We start from the raw sequence: 24,849 nt of genomic DNA, 5'->3' as shown, positions 1-24,849 counted from the left end.
TTTGAAAAAACCTTATTTATGCAAAAAAAAAAAAAAAAAAAAAAAAAAAATGAAAAAATTTTTAAATAGTGCAGATATTAATAAAAAAAAAAAAATATGAAGAAATTTTGTTTAATGCAAAAAGAATTTAAAATTTACAAATATTTCTATAAGATTAAAAATAATGTAAAAACAAATAAAAAAATTAAAACATATTTAATACAATTTAATAAAAAAGTATAAAATTTTAATTAAAGTAACTAAGTCTTAAAGAATAATGTGATGCAGTGCAATAAAATTCAATGCATGAAAAGAAGCATAAACTTTCAGACTAAAGAGAGCTTTTAAAAAAGAAATAAACATAATATTAGAAGTTTGTTCTTGCATTTTAAAAAAATAGGTAATTGTTTTAAAAAAAAAAAAAAAAAAAAAAAACTCAAAATTTTTTAAAAATTAATTATATAAAAAATTGTTTAAACAATTTTTATTTTATATTTAAGTTTTTTTTTCTTTTTCTTATTTTTTTTTTTTTTTATTATTAATAGAAACCTTAAAATAAATATAAATGGAAAATATAATATTAAAAACAACATAATTATAATTTCTTTATATTATGTTCCTCTTGTATTCTAATTTTTTTTTTTTTATCTTTATATTACTTTATTATTTATGTAATAAAGTATATTTTATTATATTTTAAAAATATTAAAAAAAAAAAATTTACAATTATGATGAAAAACAATCACTTCAGTATATGAATTATGATATATTATAATTTATGCATAATTTAAGGTTACAATTTTTTTTTTCTTTTTTTTTTTTTAAATTAAAATTAATTGTAATTTTATTCTGTCTAAAAAAAAATAAAAAAAGTAGGATAAAATAAGTCAAAATATTAAAAAGAAAGAAAAGAAAATAATCAAAATATAATAATAAAGTATCCATAGTAAATTGGAGCGATAAGAAAGAACTGATTTAGAAATATGACAAAATAATAATAATAAAATATTATTTGGGATTTTTTTTTTTTTTTTTTTTTAAATTATATCTAAAGAAAATGGATTCATTTAATACAAATTTACCAAGCAAAAATGTATTACTTGATAAAATACAAATTTTAAATTTATTTAAAATTTTTGATAATTTGCCATTTGAACCTAAGAATGAAAAAGAAATATGGTAATGCTTATTTAAATGAATCTTTATTATTAGGAAAAATATATATATGTATTATTAAAATTTTTTTTTTTTTATTAATTTTTTTAATTGAAGGTACATTGTTAATAAGGAATTCATTGACAACTTAAGAAATTATGAAGCAGGTAAAGTTAATTGCTATTCGAATGTTATAAATAATAAAATATTTATAGAGGATTGTAATAATGTAACAACGAAAACAAGACTATTAAAAGAATATGAAAATAATAATGGTATAAGTTTTGTTTTATACCCAGAAAAAGCTATAAAAATATTAGAAAAACATTTTGAGTTTAACATAAAAATACCGAGAGTAGTTTATCCTTACAAAATTAGTAGAAGAGACAAGATTATTTATAAAGTGGACATTCAGCCATTAAAAATTGTTGTTTATTCAAAAAACCCTAATGAATATTCTAATCCATCTAGAATGAAAATAGTCATTTTACGAAATGATACAATAGAAAATATTTTAAAAGAAGTATTTTTTCATTTTTTTCATTTTAAAATAATATATATATATATATGCACAAAATTATAGCGTTATTTACAATATTTTTAAGCATATAACAAATTATATATAATTATATGTATTATATAATATATTTATTATTTAGTATATATATATATATATATATATATATATATATATATATATATATTTCTATTTTATAATGATATTTTTCTTTTGAATTATTTAAATATATGTATTATTATTATTATTACATTATTATTATAACATTTATTTGCTCATCCATTCATTTTTTTTTTTTTTATTGTTTTTATATAGATATTAGGAAATTTTGATAAAAATAATTTTAAGAAGAATTTATTTTATGCAGATGATTTAGATAATAGAAAAGAAAAAAATTGGAAATGTTTATATATTCATGATGATCATGATTACTCTATGAATAAAAAAGTGTATGAATATGATATTGATGAAACAAGTTGTTTATTAATTAGTAGTGAAAGACCAGATATAAAGTGTTTAATGAATAAAAGTGATAATAATTATAATTATAATAGAAAAGAAACAAATAGAAAAATAGAAAATGAAGAAGATTCAATAAAGACGAAGAGTATCCAATATATATTCGATAAGGGAGGTGATCGAGGTCTAATAAATTTAGGAAATACATGTTTTTTAAATTCATCTCTACAATGTTTATCCAAAATTCTAAAATTTTCTAATTATTTTTTAAGTGGTACTTTTTGGAATCACATAAATTATTCCAATCCTGTTGGTCAACATGGTAGATTAGCAAAAGCTTATTACGAGACTTTACTAGAAATGTGGAAAATTAATAAGAGAGATGAGCCATATGCACCTAAAGCATTAAAGCAAGCCATCAGCGAAAAAAGAGATGAGTTTTATGGATATCAACAACATGATTCTCAAGAATTATTAGCTTTTTTATTAGATGGATTACATGAAGATTTAAATTTGATTAGAAAAAAACCATATTATGAGGAAAAGTTGCAAGGTGGTGTAGATAAATTAGATATAGATGTTGCTGAGGCTTCATGGAATAGACACAAAGAAATTAATAATTCAATTGTTGTTGATTTATTTCAAGGGCAATATAGATCGAGGTTACAATGCCCTAAATGTAAGAAGGTTAGTATTACGTTTGACCCTTTTATGTATTTGTCTATTCCTCTTCCTTCAAAAAAAAATCATAGAATTTGGTTCCATATTATGTTAAATAGAGATATCCCTATTGGAATGAGATTTTCATGCTCTTTTAATGGGTCACAAGAAGTGTTAAAGTTGAAAATATTTTTTTTAAATATTATTAAAAACTTAAAAAATAAAAGAAAGAACATACTTTTACACAGTAAATCTATCATAAAAAATAATAAATATCCTCATGAAGGAAATGCATTTAATTTTCATGCAAAATATTTAGATGATAAAAATGAATTTTGTGAAGAAAATGAAGAAAACACTGATATTAATAATTATATTAAAGCTATAAAAAACAAAACTAAAATAACTAATACTTTAAAAGAGGCAGATATAAGTAGTATTCATGAAAGTATTTGTTCTATGTGTAATATATCCTCTATTGAAGAGTTAGAAATTAATAATCTTTCTTTTCTCTATACAAAATTCAAAAATTTAGCATGTAATAATTTTTTTCAAGTTTTAAATAATACTGATTTTGTAACAGAACCTCATACAAGAAATGGAAAAGGAATTAGTCATATATTTGTTTTTATTTTACCTAAAATATTTGGCCATTTAATTGATAAGAATTTAGAATTAAAAAGGGATGAAAATTTGGAGGTTCTTACTAATTCAACAGTTACTACAAATAATACTAGCTTAAAAGATGAAGAAATAAATATAAAAAATGAAACTAATGATAAAAAAACTTTGAAAAATAAGCTTTGCACAAGCAAAATAATAAAAAAAAGGAAAGGAATATTATCTAATTCTTTAAGAAAAGGGGATAAGTGCCATCAAGAAGAGGAGGTGGAAGAATATGATGATGCAGAAGATGGAAACGAAGTAAATGTGCAGGATACTGATGATTCAAATGAAGTTAATAAAAATAGTGAATATATTTCTTATAATGAGTTACTTAAAGACCGAATTTTTTTTAGTCAGGATTTTAATAATTTTCATGACAAATATTTTTCTTTGTTAATTGTACCTATATGTAAAGATGAACAACTTTTGTACAAAATGAAGAATAATGATCTTCCCCTTTTATTTAATGTTCCTTTTAACTTCACCTTACTTGATTTATATAATAAAGTAAAAACTTCATATAATAAAAATATATATGTGGATAAAATAAAAAATTTCGATAATCAAAGTAAATTAAGTAAACTATTTCATAAAAACAAAAATGCTGTACAAAATATTGAAAGTAATAAAAAAGATAATTTTAATAACAATAATAATTTTAATAGCAATAATAATAATAATAATAATAATAATAATAATAATAATAATAATAATAATAATAATAATAATAATAATAATAATAATGATAATAATAATAATATTAATAATAATAGTATTTATAATACTACTACTACTACTAATAATAATAATAGTAATAATAATAGTATTTATAATACTACTACTACTACTAATAATAATAATGATAGTAATGATAATTATAATAATTATTATTATAATTATGATGATATTAATAGCGTTAATAACAGTACTGATGATAATATAAATGTGAGAACTAATTTAAATGATTGTGATGATTATTTAGATAAATTCACCTTATATATACCATGTTATAATTTAAAAGAAGAATGGACACCTAAGGATAATTTAGGTTTAGAATTAAAAAGAGATGGAACTTACTTATCAGATTATATTAAAAATTCAGATGAAAAAAGACTTATAATAATTTATCTAAATAGTGTTGCAATAGATACCGAATTATCATTAGATATCAAGACATTGACGCTTGTAGATTTAGAAGAAAGGTATGGAATAGATACATGTTTAAAATTATTTTCTGAGGAAGAACATTTAGATGAAAATAATACATGGTATTGTAGTAATTGTAAATTACATGTACAAGCATATAAAAAATTAGATTTATTTCGAATGCCAATTATATTAATACTACATCTGAAACGATTTAATAACACAAACAGATGGTTAAGAACAAAAATAGATTCTTATGTTTACTATCCACACAAAGAGAATGAATATTTAAATATGTCCCCATATATTTTAGAAGATGGTTTAAAACATATGAAAAAATTAGATCCTCATTATTTACCTATATATGAATTAATTGGAGTTAACTGTCATACAGGTGGATTATGTGGAGGTCATTATTTTGCTTATGCCAAGTTAAAAGATAAATGGTATAATTTTAATGATACATTTGTTACAAGCATTGATGAATCTCAAGTTAATACAAAAAATGCTTATTTGTTATTTTATCAATTGTTATCTCATAAAAATGAAAAATTCCCAGGTTTTGCTGAAAATAGAAATTTAGCAGAAGAACAAGCTATTGCTATAGCAAATGCAAGTTATTATAATTAAATTAAATAATAAAAAAAAAAAAAAAAGTTAATTTAAAATAAAAAATTAAAATAATTTTCGACATTATCTAAATTAAAATGTAATAATAGAAAAAAAATATAGTACCCAATAGATAATATATACCTATTTAAAATGAAGTATATATTTTTCCATACTTAAAGAACTCATAATTAATATACTCCAAATTATATGATTCTTCATTTAAAATTTTTTTTTTAAGCAATTATACAGATTTTTTTAAATTTTTGTACAAGTTAATTTCTCATTTTTATGAATAAGAATTTTATATTTTAATTAATATTTTGATGAAAGTTCATTTTTATGAATTTATACTATATATATAAAGAATTTTTTTTTTTTTTTTAAAAAAAATATTGCTTGTTATTTTTTATTATTATATTCGTTACATTTTATTGCATTTGTCAACTCTTTTAAATTTATAGATAAGTTCTTAAGAGAAAAATATTTAAACTTAGATACAATCTATGATATTAAAAAGTTCTGTTAATTTTTTTTTTTTTATTTTCAAAAAATTTTGTTTTAAAATATATATTTATATTTATATTTTATTTTACTTTATTTCATTTTATTTTAATTTTTTTTTTTTTTTTTTTGTTTAGCTTTCACGTGAACAATTTTAAGACAAATATATTGAATGTAATTTTTTGTATTTTTCATATCAAATTTCCAAAAAATGAAAAAGAATAAAATAAGTTAAAGAAAAAATTAATATTTTTACATTTTTATTTACAAGTATGTATGTAAAAATATATATAGTTAAATTTAAATGAAAAGGCAATTAATTCTACACACTTAAAAGGAACTTTACGAAATTTTTACTTTTTACATTTTAAGAAAAATAAATAAAAAAAAATTAAGATTTTTATTCTAACATTGTATGTGAAATAAATGTACAACATTAATTAGAAAATATATAAAATTAAAATTTAAGGTTATTTAGATTTTTTTTTTTTAAAGCAAAATCGAATATTTTCTTTTATTTTGTTAATTTGATACAATTATAAAAAATTTGTGATAATATGATGAAAATAAAATTTACACATATATATATATATGTAGCAATAATAGAAAAATTTAGAAAAAAATTTTTAAATAAATTATTTTTTTTTAATACAAAAAATTCTGTAAAGACATAGAATTTATTTGAAAAAAAAAAAAAGTGTTCTTGAATTCAACTAAAAGGGGAAAAAATAAGACGAATTTAAGCATCCATGCTTTATATATAAGTAAAATCAAACTTTAAACGAAAAAAAGAAAATAAATTTCTAACAAAAAAAAAAAAAAAAGAAAAAAAAAAAATTTAATAATTATAGTTGAAATATTAAAGGAGAAAATTTTTCATTATCGTTTGAATTTTTCAAATTATTAGATGATAAATAAGAATAATTGTTTTTCATTTGTTTTGTAATTATAGTTAAGGAATTTAATAATTCTTTTTGTTCTTCCTCATTATATAAACTTGGTATTTTTCTTATTTCTAAATTTTTTGCTAAAATTTTGAGTAGAAAAAATATATCATCGTAACAATTTGAATCATCAACATATCTATTTAAATAGTGAATAGCCATATAATATTCTTGAAATGTTATATTTTTCAAATCATATGCTAAATTAGACAAGCAGTTATCTCTTAAATCCTGCAGTATACATTTTATTGTACCCTTCTGAAATTTTAAAATATTTTCTGATAAATAATATAAAGATAACAAAGATGAAGAATTTTTGGAAATACAAATATTATTATACAGCTCATTATTTAATTTATTGCAGCATGAATTTTTACAATTTAATGGTAAAGCATATTTAGGTGGTGATGATTTTTCTTCATTTTCATTATTATTATTATTACTTAAATTATTTACATTCGACATATTGTTGTTCAGTGAAATAAAGTTAATAGAATTCATATCACTTTTATTATTCATATATTCATTTAATTCATTAAGTTCATTGCATTTAATATTGTTAATTTTTTTTAGTGCTTCGTTGTAATGTCTTTTTTGTTTTTCATTATTATCTAAATAAACACTTTTTTTATTTTTTTTACTTTTTTTATTTTCCCAATAATGCCTGTCTTTTTTTTCATCATTTTCAAATAATGTTATATAGTATTCTTTAGGAAATATTGTACTGTTAAAATTTATATCATTATTTTCTTTATTTTGAGGATTTTTTTTTAATTTCTTATATAAATTATATGCTTTTCTACATTCTATAGCCATCTTTTTTGCTTCTAAATAACCATATTGTTTGATGGGATAATATTTTGCACATCTTCTACCATGTGAAGTATACCAAGTAGCTTTCCATCTATACTGTTTTCGATCATAATGTACACCAACAATTCTTGAATTAATATCATCACTATTATCAACCTGAGTATCCTTATTTGTATTATCATTTAAGTTGTTATTAGTATCATTTATAGTATTGTTGTCACTTAAATTATTCGTATCGTTAATTTTACCTATATCATTAAATTTAGATACACAATTTATTAAATCATTATATTTATTTACATTATTTATTTTATAAGTGCCTACAAGATCATTTATGTTTCTACCAATACTACTTTGAGGAGAGCTATTTTTATATGTTGTATTCTGTATTATATTTTCATTAATATCGCTCTCTTTTTTTATATAGCAATTTATATTATTAACTTTTTCACTAAACTGTTCTGATATATTTTTATTTAAATCGGAATTCAAAGAAATGTTGATATCATTACAATTAGTGTTAATAGTGTTCTTATGCTTTATAGAATCTCTTATATTATATATACTATTTTCATTATCATTATAGTGAGGACATTTAGGTGATGAATTTTCTATATTTTTATAAGATGAAGAAGAAGAAGATATACATGAGGAAGATGACTGAAAAGATGAAGTTCCAGTAGATGAACAAACTAAATTTTTTTTTTTTGTATGAGATTTTTTACTATTTTTATCATTAACATTATATTCATTTATGTTAACAGATTTAAAATTTTTTACTATATTTTTATCTATAGCATCTATATTATTTTTTGTTTTAAAATGTGCATCGTTTCCTTTTTCTAAGCCTAAATTACTTGTTTCTTTATTTTCAACATTACATTCATTCATTTTAATACTGCTTATTTTATCTTTATTTGAACTATCGCTTATTTTATCACTGACGCTTACACTACTATTTATTATATCATTATTTGAAGTTTTCATTTTATAAATATTTAAATTATTTGTTTTATCAATATTAATATTATTCATTTGATGAATATTCATGCTATTTGCCTCTTCTAAATTTTCTGAGTTTACTTTAAGGATACCCATATTTTTATTAATATTATCAGAATTCTTAGTTATTTTATCATTATTTTTTAAAGTTATTAAAGAATTATTTAAAAAAATAGGATCATTAATATGTAGTTTATTTATACTTTCTTTGTTATTTTCATTTAATGTATTTATGTTTTGTAAATTATGTGAAGAAGAAGTATCTAATTTGCTTGAGAATATTTCTACCATATTTGAATGAAAATTATTTTTATTATTCATATTACCAGAGTTATTAATACCTTTATAATTAAATGAAGAATTGACTACACTGTTATTGTTATTGCTGTTGTTATTGGAATTGGAATTAAAATATGAGCTAAATACGGGAAAATCATTTAGTGAAGATATATTTATATCACTTAATTTAAAATTTTTTTTATCTATTGTATTATTATTACTTTTTTTTTTTTTATTGTAACTACTTGAATTTTCAATATTAGAATAAACAGTTTTATTGGCACTTTTCTTTTTATAACTTTTTTTGCTTCCTTTTTTTAATTTATTATTTCCATTACCATTATGATTATTTTCATTTTTTAATTTATTATTTTGCTGATTAGCTCTATAAGCTTGTTCAAAAATTAATGCTTCTTCAGGTATCTTTTGATAATTTTTGCAATAAATAGCTAATCTACGAGCATAATCAAAGCCAAATAATTTGATCGGAAAATATTTAGCCACCCTTTTTCCGTCTTCATTCCAGTTAACACTCCATCTTTGTTGATATCTATCAAAGTATACTCCTTGAACTAAAGGAAACTTCTTTGCTCTTTTAACCATTTCTTCTGTTAAAATAGCCTTATGTAACTTATATTGGGCTCCCCCCTTTTTACTTGGTAAATGCCTTAACAAATCTAAATACTTGAACATTTCTCTTTCATCCATTGATTCATTAAATAATATGGGTATTTTATTTTCATCATTTAATAAAATATTTTCGCTTTTTTTTGTGTCTACGTTTCCTAATTTTTTACTTTTCAAATTATCCAATTTTATTTCATTATTTATCATATTTTCATTTTTTCCTTCAATATTTTTTACATTTTCAAATTTTATATCCATACTAATATTATTTTCATTTTTAATTTCATCTTTTATATCTTCATTTTTTGTTTCTGTCCTCTCTTTCTCTTTCTCCTTTTCCTTTTTTTTTATTAATTTTTCATCTTTTTTAGAATCATTGAAAAGTTTCAATTTATCATTACAAGAATTATTTTTATCATTTTTTTTTTTCAATTCTTCTGACCATAAATTAATGCATTTCTTAGCAGCATTCCTTTGAGGTCTCTTTAAATATTTTCCATTATTATTATTTATTAGATTATTGTTATTTTTATCGTTATTATCAGTAGTGGTATTATTACTACTAAAATTTTCATTATTTTCATTATTATTATTATTATAATTATCATCATCATTATCATTATTATTATTATTATCATTATTATTATTATTATTATCATTATCATTATTATTATTATTATCATTATTATTATTATTATTATCATTATTATTATTATTATTATTATTATCATTGCTATTATCATTATTATTATCATTATCATTATTATTATTATTATTATTATTATCATTATTATTATTATTATTATTATTATTATTATTATTATTATTATTATTATTATTATTATTATTACCATTATCATCATCATCATCATTATTATTATTATTATTATTATTATTATTATTATTATTATTATTATTATTATTATTTTCATTATTACAATCATTATTATTATTATCATTATTATTATTGTTATCATAATCATTATTGCCTATACTAGAACTAATATTAGTGTTTGAACTATAATTACTAATGTTTTCATTTCTTATGTAAACGTTTTCTTCATCAATTTTTATATTATTTTTATTTTTACTAATCTTATTTCTTTTCATCAATTTTTTATTAGCCTTTTTTGTATTTAAATCATTAAAGTATTGTAAATTATTGTTTTTATTTTCATTAAATAATTTACAATCATATTTATTTTCCATATTACTGTTTTTGCTATCACTATAATTAAAGTTAAGCTTTATGTCTAACTTATTATTATTATTAAAAATATTATTCATATAACTTTTTTCATTTATAATACCATAATTTTCTTCATTTCGCATGCTTTTTTCTTTATTTTTTAAAGGAAAATCTTTTATATTTAGGTTCTCATTATAAATAAAAAGTAATTTATTACTTTTATCATTATCTAATAATACTAATTCCTCATTTTTTCTTTTTCTTTTTTTTAATGTTTTTTTTGTGATATCATAATTTTCTTCAGAGATAAAGCATTTGATATTTTCATTTTTATCATTATTTGCTTCATAGAATGAATTTGCATTTAATAACAAATTTTTATCTAATAATTCATTAAATGTTTCATTTTTATCCTTTGTACTTTCATCATCATAAGAAATATTATTGCATGAAATTACTTGTGTTTCTTTTTTTTTTTCAGAATCTTTTAATTGTGTATTATCAGCTGATTCATAAATATATTTTTTATTTTCAATAAAATTTGTTTTATTTTCTTCATAATTTTTTTTTTCAATATTTTCTTCTTTTTGTATTTTACAGCAAAAATTATTTAATTTATTTGCAAGTTGAACATTATTTAAAAGACTGTAAGTGTTTTGATAAAATTCATTTCTATCTAAAATAGGAACATTTTTGAAATTCAAATTTATATGTGTATCAACTAACGTATTCTTTTCGTAGTTTTTATTATTTCGATTGGTAACTAAATTGTTACTTTTTACAGTATTATAAGGATTATATAAATCATTTGTTAAATAATTCCTCTGACTTAATTTATTATAATCTTCATTATTATCACAATAATTAGAATTATGATTATTATTATTAACAGTGTTATAATTCTCTCCAATGTTATCAAAATCATCATTTTTATAATTATTATTTTTATTATTTTTATTTTCACTAATATTATTAAAATTGTTATTTTCAAAACTTTTTAACTCTTGACTTTCGCAAAAATTATTGTTAGTAGAATTTTGCAAATAATTTGTCTTGCTAAAATTATTTTTTTCTTTATTTTCTAAATCATTCTGCAAATTCTCATAAACTAGTACATTTTTATTGGATTTTACATTGATTATGTGCATATTATTTATGTTATTTTTTTCTAAGAAATTATTATTTAAATCTAAATTATTTTTTAATTCATGTTCTTCAATTACATTGTTATCTAGTTTAACCAAATTAGCAAACTTATTATTAACTATTTTTTTATTTATACTTGCATAACAATATTCATGGTCATACGTATTTGTATCTAAGAGTTTTTCGTCATTATCAAGTGTATTACTATCATTATTTTTTATAATATTCCTTTTTATTTGTTTTGATTTATTTTTAATTATTTGTTTAGTGTTTTTATCTTTTAACTGACTAATATATAAATCATAATCTTTCTTATTTATTCCTATTTTAATTCCACTGCTATTAGAATTATTCATTGAAGAATGGTCGTTAGTAAGATTCATTTTTTTACTATTTTTTAAAATATTTATATCATTATTATTTTTAATTTCAGAATTAATACTATCTATATTTACCAAATAACTTCCTTTTTCTAATTCCATCCTTGCTACTATAATTAAAAAAAAAATTAAAACAAAAAAAAAAAATTTTATTACTTTATAAAATATTCACAAAAGTGAATATATATATAATAACAATAATAAAATAGAAAAAAATTATATAAAAACTAATTGTTTAAAACAGTTTTCAATTATACTACAAAAATATGCATAATTTTTTTTTTTTTTTGTAATATTTATGTATTATACTTACACGAATAACAAGAACTGTATATTCATAAAAAATATGATATTACAAAATTTACAAAAATTTGTCTCATATATTTAAAAAAAAAAAATACATTAAAATACGTCTTTTTTTTTTTTTCTTTTTTCTAATTCTTTTCTTTTTTTTCCTTTAATAAAACCAAAAAACTTTTATTTTTAATTATAATTCTTAGATATATTCAATTAAAAAAAAGAAAAGAAAAATTAATTAGTACATAAATATTATTTTTATAAATATACAATTAAAAAAAATTTAATATTTTTTTCTTAAATAAAAAAATATATAAACAAAATTTTTTATATGCATACATATATATGTTGTTAAAAATAAATATTATTCTAAAACATCATAAATTAAATTTATGCAAACAAATATAATAATATTCTTATGTTGCAATATAGAACATTAAAAAAATAATAGAATTTTATTTTCAAATAAATTCCTATATAAATATATATTTTTTTAGAAAATATATGAAAAAAAAATTTAGACAATACTAAAACATATATAAATCATATTTTTAAAATGATAAGAAACATTCAAAAACTGAATAAAAAAAAAAAATAATAAAATAAAATAAAAATAGAAAATTTACAATAATGCATATAACAAGTAAATATTTAATAATTCAAATCAATTTAACAAAAAAAAAAAAAGCAATATATATATAATTTTAATTTAATATTATACTATGGAACCAAAATGTCAGAAGAAATCTAATTATTTGTTTTTTAATAATATTTCCTTATCACAAAAAAAAAAAAAAAAAAATTATGTGTATATATATATATATATATATACATGCATACATAAGCATCATTTATGTATATGTGAAATATGAATTTTAAAAATATAATAAATATATATTTATCTATATAATTTTTTTCTTATTTTCTAATATAATGTTCTTTTTTGAATAAAATATATTACTCTTAATGAAGTTTAATAAAAATAAACAATATTTGCTATATAAAGAAATATAAACATCACATTGATGGCTTAATATATATATATATAGAATGATAGATACATATATTATGTTATAGAAAAATAGCACTTCTATTTGTCTACTTATTTTTCTCTTTTTGATTTTTTACTTTTTGTTTATGTAAAACCTTTAAAAAAAAAATATTTAAATTTATGAAAATACATAGTCACAAATCATACACTATATATATATGAATATATGCACATATATATATGCACTTGTAAAATAAGATACTATTTATATTAATTAGAACTATTATTGTTCTTATTTGATAATAACAATAATAAGTAAAAAATAATATATGTATATGCATATATAAGCAACTTATATGATTCTATAGAAAAAATTAAAAATTATGAAGTAGAGAAAAAATATGTATATAAAAATACAAAAATTATAAATAATTTAATTTTTTTTATTACTTTTGTTTATATAAAATATGTAATATTTTATAAAAACACAAGTAAAAACTTTTGAAAATTTTCATGCATTATTATCTTTGTTTACAAAAAAGAAAGTTTAAACATTTAGTTTTATATACACATATTTTGGCAAGCAAAAAACTAGGAAAAAAAAAAAAATATAAAATATAAAAACTAAAATAAAAAAATATGTATGTCAAATATATATTGAGATATAAAAAAAGGGGCAAAAAAGAAAAAGAATAAAAAAAAAAAAAAAAAAGATTCATAAATGTGTGTAAAAATACAAAATCAATAATAAAAAACAAAGAAAAATAAAATTTAAAAATTTAATTTTATATTTTCCTAATAACCACAAGGATTTATTGCAAAAAAAAAAAAAAAAGTATATATATATATATATACATATAATATATATATATATATATATATATATATATATATATATATATATATATATATATATATATATTTAATTAATATATATATTAAAAGATGTCACACAATTTTAGTCTTTTTTCTTTTTTTTTTTCTTTATTAATAAAATAGTATGTTTATTTTTTATTTTTTATTTTTTCTAGTGAAATAATGTGCTTGTTTATTTATGTATGCATTTTTTTTTTTAATTCGATACAATATGTGGTATATAATAAGTATAACATCTACCATTAATTAAATTTTTTTTTATTCATGGTTTTGCACTAAAAATATTTTTTTTTAAAAATACAAAAGAAATAATATATAATGCATTTTATAAAAAAAAAAAAATTCTTGATATATTAGTGTCTTAAAATTTTTTCTTTTTTCTTTACTTTTTTCATTTTTCTTTTTTCTAATTTCTTTTCTTTTTTCATTTTTCATTTTTCTTTTTTCTTTTTTCATTTTTCATTTTTTTCTTTTTTCCTTTTTCTTCTTTTTTTTTTCTTTTTTCTTTTTCTTTTTCTTTTTTTGTTTTTGTCTTACTTTTTTTTTTTTTTTAATAAAATATATAGTTTATCAACAAATTATAAGAAAAATCAACTATTAATGCATATCATATATATATAAATACATAATTTAGTGCAAACATTAGAAAATAAATTACAAAAAAAAAAAAAAAGAAATTATATAATTACGAATTTCTTTTCATTTTATTTTTATTCTTTCTTAATATATTTGAACATAAAGGAATGCATACTAGAATATGTTTACATAAAAAAATGTAAATATTTTTAATATTTCTTATACATACCAATTCATTATATTAATTTTATTTCATACAAGTTAAATGTGTAAAAACTTAGTTTACATAAGGTGCTTTTGTTTTCGTGTGCATGAGTTAAAAAAAAAATAAAAATAAAAAGTTACATAAAAGTTGCACATGCGTCAGCAATGTTTTAAGAAACTCTCATTAAAAAAAAAAAAATTGTATTTTAAAAAAATAAATTTAACATACTATAGTATAAAAAAGTGTTATTAAAATTATAAATAACTAATTATCAAGCATTGATATGGATATCAAAAAAAGAAAATAAATCCCTTTTTACAATAGAGCTAATAATATAGTGAATGAAAATACAAATAGATGCATATGCATAATGTTAGAATAATTTTTTTTTTTTTTTATGTTTCAATTTTTCCATTTTATGTGAACTTAGATGTGTATCATATATTATAAAAAAAAAAAAATAATGAAATTTTTATTTAAATAAAAAATATAAGCACGATACTTTAAATAATCTCTTTAAAAATAAAAAAGAGAATATATCTATGTTATCATTTTTCTTTACAATTAAAATTAAAATGTAAATGAATTTTAATTTTTTAATAAAGAGGATAAGTGTTAATTTACACAAAAAAAAAAAAAAATAAATAAAATAAAAGTAAAATTTAATTAAGAGGGGACTTTTTTGAAATAAAAATATATATTTATGTTCTATTAAAGATAAAATAAAAAATTATTTATATAATTTCATAATTAGAAAAAAAAGTAAGAGAGAAAAATCCATTAATGTTATACACATTAAAAATAAAATATATATATATTTTTCTTTTAAAAAATAATGTTAAATACTTTTTCATTAAATTTCTTTTTTCTGATTTTTAAAATAATAATTTTTTTTTAATATAAAATAGAGAAAATATATAAACTAAAAATTTTAATAATTTAGTATTATAACATTTTTTACAAGAACTTTTTTCTATTTTTTTTTTTTTTTATTTGTATAAAAAGTGGAGAATATTTTTAGAAAAGAGAGTGTTATATGTGCAATATTCTTTAAATCTTTGCAAAAATCCTAAGGAACAAAATTTTTTTTTCTTTGAAGTTATTTCTTTAAAATAATTTTTATTATATTTTATATCATCTTTTTTTTTTAACAATTTCGAATGTGGCATACTAAATTTAAATAAGCAAAATTAAAAATAAGGGAGCAATTATTTATAGAATATTAGAAATAAATAAGCATGGTATCAGTATTATTTAAAATAATATACTAAATTTTTTTATGATAAAAAGTTTCCTAATTTATTCGTATTATGAATTAATAAATAATATTTTCATATTATTTTTCTTTTATGTATAATGAAACTTAATGAAAAGCAATATTTACAAAAAATTTAAAATTAAAAAAAATTTTTTTTGATGCATATGCAAAGTATTGAAAGAGCTACTATTTATTTAAAATGATAAATCTTTCTTATGTAATTTAAAAAATAAAATGTTTTAAGATGCTTTAAAGTATTAATTAATAAAAAAAAGTAAGGGAAGTTTTTAGCATTTACACTTTTTAATATTTCTTTTAACATGATTGTGTGCAACAAGAAAAAAATTATATAAAAAAAGAAAAAAAATTAATAATATAGTTTTAAAAATCATAATTATTAGATAAGATACTAGTTTATAGTAAAACTAAATAGATAAGAAAAAAAAAAGTTTTCTAAAGATATATTTAATAATTAATTCATACGAAAACGTTTTACTAATTTATTTAAAAAGCATAGTCCTATGTTCCTAGTTCCTACTTTCTTACATTGTTTTATTTTATTTTTTATGATATAAGTAAAATGATATTCTCTAAAAAAAAAAAAAAAACTAAAGAGAAAATAAAGAAATAAAAGAATACTAATATTAACATTTTTACATTTTCCATATAAAAAAAAATATATCTCCTCTATTTTTATGTCTATTTCTTTGATTATATAAAATATACAAGTAGCTTTTTTTGTTTTTATTTTATAAAAAAATTACGAATATTAATTTTTCATTGTATTCGATGAAAGAAAAGAAAAATCAGAATTCTCTAAAAAAATATACTAATTCTATATTTTTTTTTAATAATTTAATTAATAAATGCATATGTTATAATATTTTCTATTTTCATATATAAATAATTCAACATTAAAAAAAAAAAAAAAAAAAAAAAAATTAAATAAAAATTATATAGTTTATTTTTCAAGGATTAAAAAAAAAAGAAAAAACAAAAATGTAAAAAGAAAAAAAGAATAACATTTTGTAAGCACTATTTATAATATGAACTATTGAAATTTATTTATTCTTTAAATATATATACATATGTATTTATTAAAATCATATTAAAATTTATAAAAATATATTTTTTTTACATGATATAGTGTGGGCATTCAAAAAATTGTGCTTTTATTTGAATGATTCTTTAATATTTAAAAGTTTTAAATGCATCATTAATTTTATCCTTTTTTTTTTTTTTTTTCTAAATTTGTTTTCTAATTATACATATAAATTTTATAAACAAATAATTTCTGTCTTATAGATTTGCTAGTCTGATTTTTTTAAAAAATTTAAGTGAATTTTATTTTATTTATTCATCTGATTTTCCAACTAATTTGCTTTTTTTAGCTCCCCTTAACAAACCAGTTCTTCTAGCAGCAATTAAACCAACCTTTTGTCCTGCAGGTGCACTTCTTGAAACAGTTGATGGATGTCCTATATGTTGGTGATTACCACCACCATGTGGATGTTCAACTGGATTCATAGCAACACCTCTAACCTTTGGCCAACAATTTCTCTTTACTCTATATTTGTGATAAGCAACACCAGCTTTTAAAATTGGTTTATCAATACGACCTCCTGCTCCTACCACACCAACCATAGCTCTAGCTTTTGAATCTATAGTTTTTTTTGCTCCTGAAGGTAAACGAATTTTTGTTTTTTTTCCATCTTCTGATTGTCCTACAATAGTAGCATAACATCCTGAAGCTTTTACTAATGTACCTCTATTACCTGTTCTATGTTCTAAGTTACATATTAATGTTCCTTCTGGCATTTTTCCAACTGGTAAAATATTACCAACAGATAAAGGTGCTTTAGTCCCACATGAAATATATTGTCCTGTAAACATTCCTTCAGTTGCTACCATTAATTCTTCCTTTTTTCCATATTTATCTGTTCTTTTAAAAATTACTTTTGCTAAAGGAGCTCCTCTACCAGGATCATGTATTATATCTTTTACTAATCCTTTTATATAACCCTTTTTTTCACAGTAATCTAAATGACGTAATTTTGCTGCTCCCTTTCTATGATGATTATGAGATTTAAAAATAGATCCTCTACCCTTTCTTTGTCCTATATAAAAATTATTAAAAAAAAATTATCAAAAAATTGCTGAGAAAAAATTATAGAAGAAAAATACAATACAGAAAACGTAACAAGAAAAGCATAGCAATTAAAATAAAAATTTATTGCATAAATAATATTTATTTGTACAATCTTAAAATTTTTATATAAATTCAAAATAATTAACAAGCATCCAGAGATAAGCAACTTATATATATTATCTTAAAAAAATAAAAAAAATACATATATATATATATATTCCATTTAATTTAAATTACCTCTAATAACTCTTCCCATTTTTACGAATAATTTTATTTAATGTATGTTATGTAAATTTTTTAATTTTTAAATTATCAATTTAATTATTTAAATTTATAAATGAAAAAAAAAAAAAAAATTTTTAAATTTAATATTTTTATTTTTTATACTTATTTCAAGAAATTTCATAACATACATAAAAAATTATAATAACCTCTTAATGAGATTTTTTTTTTAATAATATAACATATAAAAATACTATTTATATATTAAAATATTTTTTTTTTTTTTTTTTCATTAAAAACGAAGTGATTTAAGAGGTTATAATACACCGTATAAAACTATATATATCAATAAGGATGAATTATTATAGAAAAATTTTATCAATAAACAATATATTTTAATAAAAAGAAAAAAAAATATATATATATACATAAATTATTATTAATGAATGAAAAAAAATATATATATTAATTTATATAAGTAAAATTATTAATAAAAAAAAGAAAAAAAATACATATACAAAATTATTATCAACAAAAAAATTACACATAGAAATTTTTAATAGTAAAAAATATACAAACATTATTTTAATAAATAGAAAAATTATTCAAAAAAATAAATTTATATATATTAAAAGAAGAATGCAAATAAAAAAAAGATAAAATTATACAAAACCAAAAAAAAAAGTTAAAAGGGTGAGTGATTAAAATATTACATAAATTATATATTTTGAATAGAAAAAAAAAACTAAAATTATATAATTTAAAAAAAGTAAATAGAAAGTTGACATATTGAATATATGAATTTATAATATTTTTCGTTACTAAAAGGAATTTTAGATATATTTTTTATTAGGAATATTTTATGTAATCAAATATGAATTTAAAAAATTAATAAAAGTAGTATTTATATGTTTTCTTATATTATCTCAAAAAGGATTTCTTTGAAAATTTAATTTTTTACCTAGACAATTTTAATGTTTTGTTTTATATATTTTGATATATAGTATCTGGAACTTCTATAACTTTAAGTTAGATTAAAATAAAATTTTGTTATAACTAATGTATATTTTTTTTTTCTTAAGCAAAAGTAAGGAAAAAAAAAGGCAATATTTAAAATATTAATATTTAATAATTCTACATATAAAAGTAAAAAGTTTTTAAAGATAAAAAATTATTAGTTTATAGAAAAAAAAAAAAAATTGTAAAAGCAAAAGATATTAAAAATTAATTTATTTTTAGTAAGATGTTTATTATAATTTTATGAAAAGTTTATTATTTATCACCTTATTAATTATCATTATTAAATTTCAAGTTATCTAATTATTTCAGTAATTTTAAGATCATAAAATATTCTTTAATACTCTCAGTACATTTTATAAAATATTATATATATATATGTATATTAATATATTTTTTAATTTAATATCTAATCAAGTGGTACTTCAATTTCACCTGAATCAATCATCTCTTGAATAGTAGTTGGTTTTTTTCCATCTACAGTGCAACCAACGGAGTTGCATGTTCCTAAAATTTCTTTAACTGTTCCTTTAAATTCCTTAGCTCTTGATTTTTCTCTCATTGATCTTGAAATAGAATAAATTTGTTCTAATTTTAAATTTCCATTGTGTTTTATATTTTTCACTTTTTTTCTATCTCTTGGTGCTTCATTTAATTCTTTTAAAATTAAAGCTGTAGATGTAGGTACTACTTCTATTTTTGCTTGTCTATTTTGAATTGTTAATTTTACACAAATTTTTAATCCTTTCCATGATTGAGTTTCTTTAGCTATATCATCACCAATTTTTTTGGGGGATAAACCTAAGGGCCCTAATTTAGGAGATAAAACTGATGAAGCTCCTACTTCTCCTCCTACTTGTCTAATATAAACTATTAAAAAAAAAATATATATATATATATATATTAAAAAATTTTAAAAAGGTAAAAAAAAAAAATAAAGAAAAAGAAAGAAAGCAACATATATATAAGCATTTAGGTTTCTTAATCGTTAAAAAATACAGATGTTTTTTTCTTATTAAGTAATATAACTTTAAAATATAACTTAAAAAAAAGAATTCAAATTATATAATAAATATATATAAATCATTAACTTTATCTTTTTACAAGTTTTTTTTTCAAATTTTAGTAATAATTATATATAATGTATAATTAAATTTAGTTATTAGTGTTTTCCATTTCTATTTAGAGAGATTTATACAAATATTTATCAATAAAAAATTATTAAAATATAGTGATCAAAAATTATAAATATAAAAAAAATATATAAAATTTTTACCATATTTTATTTCGTTTGGGTCTGGTCTTGGAGCCATATTTACAATTAAATGAAATTTTAATAGTTATAAATAACCTTTTTATTTAAAATATTTTAAATTTTTAACTTATCTTTAAACTTAAATTTTATTATATTTATATTTATATATATATATATATATATATATTTTTTTTTTTTTTTTTACAAAAAATCAAATATAAAGTTTATCAAATTTTTTTTTAAAAAAAATATATATATATTCATATATAATTAATTATATAAATATTTTTTTCTTTGCAAAACATTTTTTATTATATTTATAATGCATATACATATATATATATATATATATATATTATATATATATATATAAGTTTACAAAAAAAATTTTATATATAAATGTACATATATGTATAAAAATTTGACGTGTATGCTAAATATTTTATCCAACTTTATTTTTATTTTTTTTTATTAAAAATATTATAAACGTATATAAATAAAATATACATATAATCAGGGAGTATATTTAAAAAATTTATATAGAACAATTTTAGAAAATGTAATATTTTTTATTTTATTTTACTTCATTTTTAAAAAAATGAAAATAAAAAGAAAATTACTTGATTCTATGTTTATTTCTTTATATGAATTAAAGTTATTGATCAAATTTTTTTTTATATTTCTCATAATAAAAATGCTTAAAACAGATATATTTAAGTATAAATAAATTAGCACATTGAGGGGTTACTATTATTTTTTTTTAATATATATATATGCATATATTTATTTATGTATATGTTTTATTCTATTATTTTTTATTATTAGTAATAATAAAAATGGAATAAAATATACAGCGTTATAAATTTTTTTTTTTTTTTAAATAAAGTTTTTTTGCTAATTTATACAATGAAATTTAATGTATTGAATTGTTTTAAGGGTTTTAAGATTATTTGAAAAAAAAAAACTTTATTTTTTTCTAAAATAAAATTCTTCATATTTAGTATTATATTTAAGAAAAATATAGAATTTAAAAAGGAGTAAAAGTTAAGGAATTTTAAATTGAAATTTCAGGTATTAATTATGAAAAAAAAAAAAAATTACAAGAATCTTCAAAATTTCATATATTAATTAAAAAAAAGAAGAAAACAACAGCATAATGTATCTAAAAGGTATTTTGTTAAAATAATATAGATTAAAAATCAAAAAAGGTAAAATAAAAAAATTAAAACTATATTTTATTCTAAAATATTGGAAAATTATTAATATAGGAAAAATTAAAATGAATATGCCAAATATAATATTTGAAAACGTATAAATCATATTAGTACATTATAAAGATATTATATTTAAATATTTTATTATATACAAAAAAAAAAAAAAATATATATATTTATGTGTTCGTAAATTAATTTTTATTTTTTATTACGAGAACTATTTAGGAAATGAATTCTTATAAAAAAACAAATAATTTTTTTTTTTTTTTAAATAAAAGCATTTTCATATACACAAATATTTTTTATGCTTTTAATTCATATTTGTATGACCATATTTTACTATCATTACTTAATTGATGTTTTAAAACAATACGCCTCAAATTCCATGGTAGAAATTTATATTTAAGATTAAAAAAAGATAAAGATTCACTTAAAATTTGTCTTAACATAAAATCATTAAATCTTTTTTGTAAGGAAATATGTACTTTGTTTTCGTTTCTGTATATATCTAGCAGTTTCATAAGTAAATTAATATATTTGATTTGATTTCTATTTTTCAGATTTGAGATATTATTTTTTATATTAAATATTATATTCTCTAAACTATCATAATCATAGTAATTGTTTTTTAATGACTGATTCAAAAGATTCAATTCATCTTCTATTTTTACATCTATATTACGATTATTATATAAAATGAATAATTTTTTAAAAATTTCACTATCGAAAGTTTTATTATTAAGTTTATTTATGTTTTCATTAAAAGAATTGTTAAATGTAAAGTTTTGAATTCTAAATAAACTTATGATTAAATTTTTAATTTGTTCAGGTGAATAAATTAGCACATTTTTTTCTATATGCTTGACTACTTTAAAATATATCACTATTTTTTCATTTAATGAAATACTCTTGCCATATAATGAATAGAATGTGATAAAGTTACATATTTCCTTATTTGTTAGATTAAAGTTATTTATGATTTCTTTGTATAATATATTCAAAGAATTATCGTTTAAGAATATCTCTTTTTTTTTGTATCTCTTAAACTTTATTTTTTTTTTGTAAGTGTGATATGCAGATAAAAATAGAACTATATCAGATGAAACCAAATGTTTAATATTATTAATTATTTTATTCATTAATGTATTAAGTAAATCATAAGAAAAATAATCATTCATAACAAACATCTTAAAAAATAATACTGAATCGTTCATTGTAACGTATTTCCAAAAATTAAGCATTCCGTCATTTACTGAACTTCTTAATAAATAGTATTCAATATATTTTAAAATTATTATTTTTTTTCTTTTACTTCTTTCGAAATTTTTTATTTTTAATAAAGCATATAGTAACCTAAGGATACCATTTGGACCCAATTCAGGTAATAAAACTATTGCTTTATCAATATATTGATACACCTGCTGAAAAATTTTATTGTTACCTTTAATGGTCATTGTACAATTCATTATTTTCCTTTTCTTCTTTTCTTTTTTTTTTAATAATATATTTGAAAAACGAATCCTTAATGATTTTCGAATGTTATACTTATTTTCTTGAAAAATATGTTCACAAACATTTTCGAGGTGCTTCAATAAATATATAGAATTAATTTTGTTCAAACTAACACTTGGAACAAGCTTTTGAATAAATAAAATTGAAAAATTACTCATTTTAAAATATATAAAAAAGCTCTGTCATATTTATATACTACAATATATTTTTGGTCATTTTTAATACATAGATTATGAAATTTAAAAATAATTTTAAGAAATTTTTTTTAATATATATTATTATTTTTTTCTTTTTTTTATTAAGTTGTAATTAAATTATATCTTTTTTGAAATTTACTCAATCTATTTTTAATGTTAAATTATGAAAAAATGATGGTGAAAGAAAAAAAATACAAAAAAAGAAAGTATACATACAAAAAAAAAAAAAATTTTAAATATATATGTATAAATGTATATATAACCTAAAGCATAATATAAAAACAAATGAAATAGAAGAAATATTAAAAAATAAAAAGTTCACTAAAAAAAATATATATAAATTTCATAAAAAGGGAAACAGTGGAAAGAAACAAAAAAACATTAATTTTTATTGTTCCAAAATATAAAAATAGAAATCGTGAAAAAATCTTAATAAAAAAATAAAAATATTAAATCCTGAACTTCAAGATAGAAACGTTATATATATTTTATTAATAAAATATGTAAAAAAGTAATACATTATTTATTTTTTTTTATCATTCAAAATAAAGGTTAAATCTTTCAGTAAACACCTTTTTTTTTTCTTTTTTTAAAATGAAAAATATATAACAGATATAATAAAACTAAAAAATTAAAATATTAATAAAAATAACATGTTCTTAAAAAATGTAAAAAATATATATGACATTTGCAAAATAAAATAGGCAAGTTTATGATACGATATATATTATTGTGCTTACATATAATTTTTATTAATTTTTTTTCTTTTTTTTTCTCTTTTTTATTTTAATCATTTTCTTTTGTACTGTTACTTATTTCTCTTAGAAAATGCAAACTTGATATTCTCATTTCTGCCAATATCCCATATTTAATCCATCTTTTATGTCTGTGAATTTTAAGCACTCCCTCATTTGTAACAGCTACTAAGTAATTATTTTCGTTAAAATCAAAATCTTTTATATTAAGACCATTAATATTTTTGAGCATCCAATTTTTATTTTCTGT

General features: G+C 17.6%; 6 protein-coding genes across 6 annotated transcripts in view; 1 reads left to right on the top strand and 5 right to left on the bottom strand.

Moving 5' to 3' along the window:
- Positions 1-1,036: 1,036 nt before the first annotated feature.
- On the top strand, positions 1,037-5,212 carry PRELSG_1015200 (ubiquitin carboxyl-terminal hydrolase 2, putative; the record flags this gene model as incomplete). Its single annotated transcript, XM_028677075.1, has 3 exons — positions 1,037-1,158; positions 1,252-1,657; positions 1,967-5,212. 3 exons carry the CDS (start codon positions 1,037-1,039, stop codon positions 5,210-5,212), a joined length of 3,774 nt encoding a protein of 1,257 aa, XP_028533501.1.
- Positions 5,213-6,540: 1,328 nt separating this feature from the next.
- Positions 6,541-12,177, bottom strand: ApiAP2 (transcription factor with AP2 domain(s), putative; the record flags this gene model as incomplete). Its single annotated transcript, XM_028677074.1, has 1 exon — positions 6,541-12,177. One exon carries the CDS (start codon positions 12,175-12,177, stop codon positions 6,541-6,543), a length of 5,637 nt encoding a protein of 1,878 aa, XP_028533500.1.
- A 5,454-nt stretch (positions 12,178-17,631) lies between these two features.
- On the bottom strand, positions 17,632-18,683 carry RPL2 (60S ribosomal protein L2, putative; the record flags this gene model as incomplete). The annotated part of the gene is made up of 2 exons (XM_028677073.1): positions 17,632-18,395; positions 18,665-18,683. The coding sequence occupies 2 exons, from the start codon at positions 18,681-18,683 to the stop codon at positions 17,632-17,634; spliced, it is 783 nt and encodes a 260-aa protein (XP_028533499.1).
- A 1,392-nt stretch (positions 18,684-20,075) lies between these two features.
- PRELSG_1014900 (60S ribosomal protein L12, putative) lies at positions 20,076-20,979 on the bottom strand (the record flags this gene model as incomplete). Its single annotated transcript, XM_028677072.1, has 2 exons — positions 20,076-20,536; positions 20,943-20,979. The coding sequence occupies 2 exons, from the start codon at positions 20,977-20,979 to the stop codon at positions 20,076-20,078; spliced, it is 498 nt and encodes a 165-aa protein (XP_028533498.1).
- Positions 20,980-22,437: 1,458 nt separating this feature from the next.
- PRELSG_1014800 (conserved Plasmodium protein, unknown function) lies at positions 22,438-23,805 on the bottom strand (the record flags this gene model as incomplete). Its single annotated transcript, XM_028677071.1, has 1 exon — positions 22,438-23,805. The coding sequence occupies one exon, from the start codon at positions 23,803-23,805 to the stop codon at positions 22,438-22,440; it is 1,368 nt and encodes a 455-aa protein (XP_028533497.1).
- An 825-nt stretch (positions 23,806-24,630) lies between these two features.
- The window catches only part of PRELSG_1014700 (conserved Plasmodium protein, unknown function), a gene marked incomplete at both ends in the record, with an annotated part of 2,304 nt that continues 2,085 nt past the window's right edge, over positions 24,631-24,849 (bottom strand). The window contains one exon of the mRNA XM_028677070.1: positions 24,631-24,849. This exon is cut by the window's right edge and continues 2,085 nt beyond it. Within this exon, the coding sequence (XP_028533496.1) occupies positions 24,631-24,849 (219 nt within the window).

The sequence above is a fragment of the Plasmodium relictum genome (genome assembly GCF_900005765.1).
Source record: "Plasmodium relictum strain SGS1 genome assembly, chromosome: 10".
Classification (NCBI taxonomy): Eukaryota; Apicomplexa; class Aconoidasida; order Haemosporida; family Plasmodiidae; genus Plasmodium; species Plasmodium relictum.
This window is presented reverse-complemented; position numbering and strand designations above follow the sequence as displayed.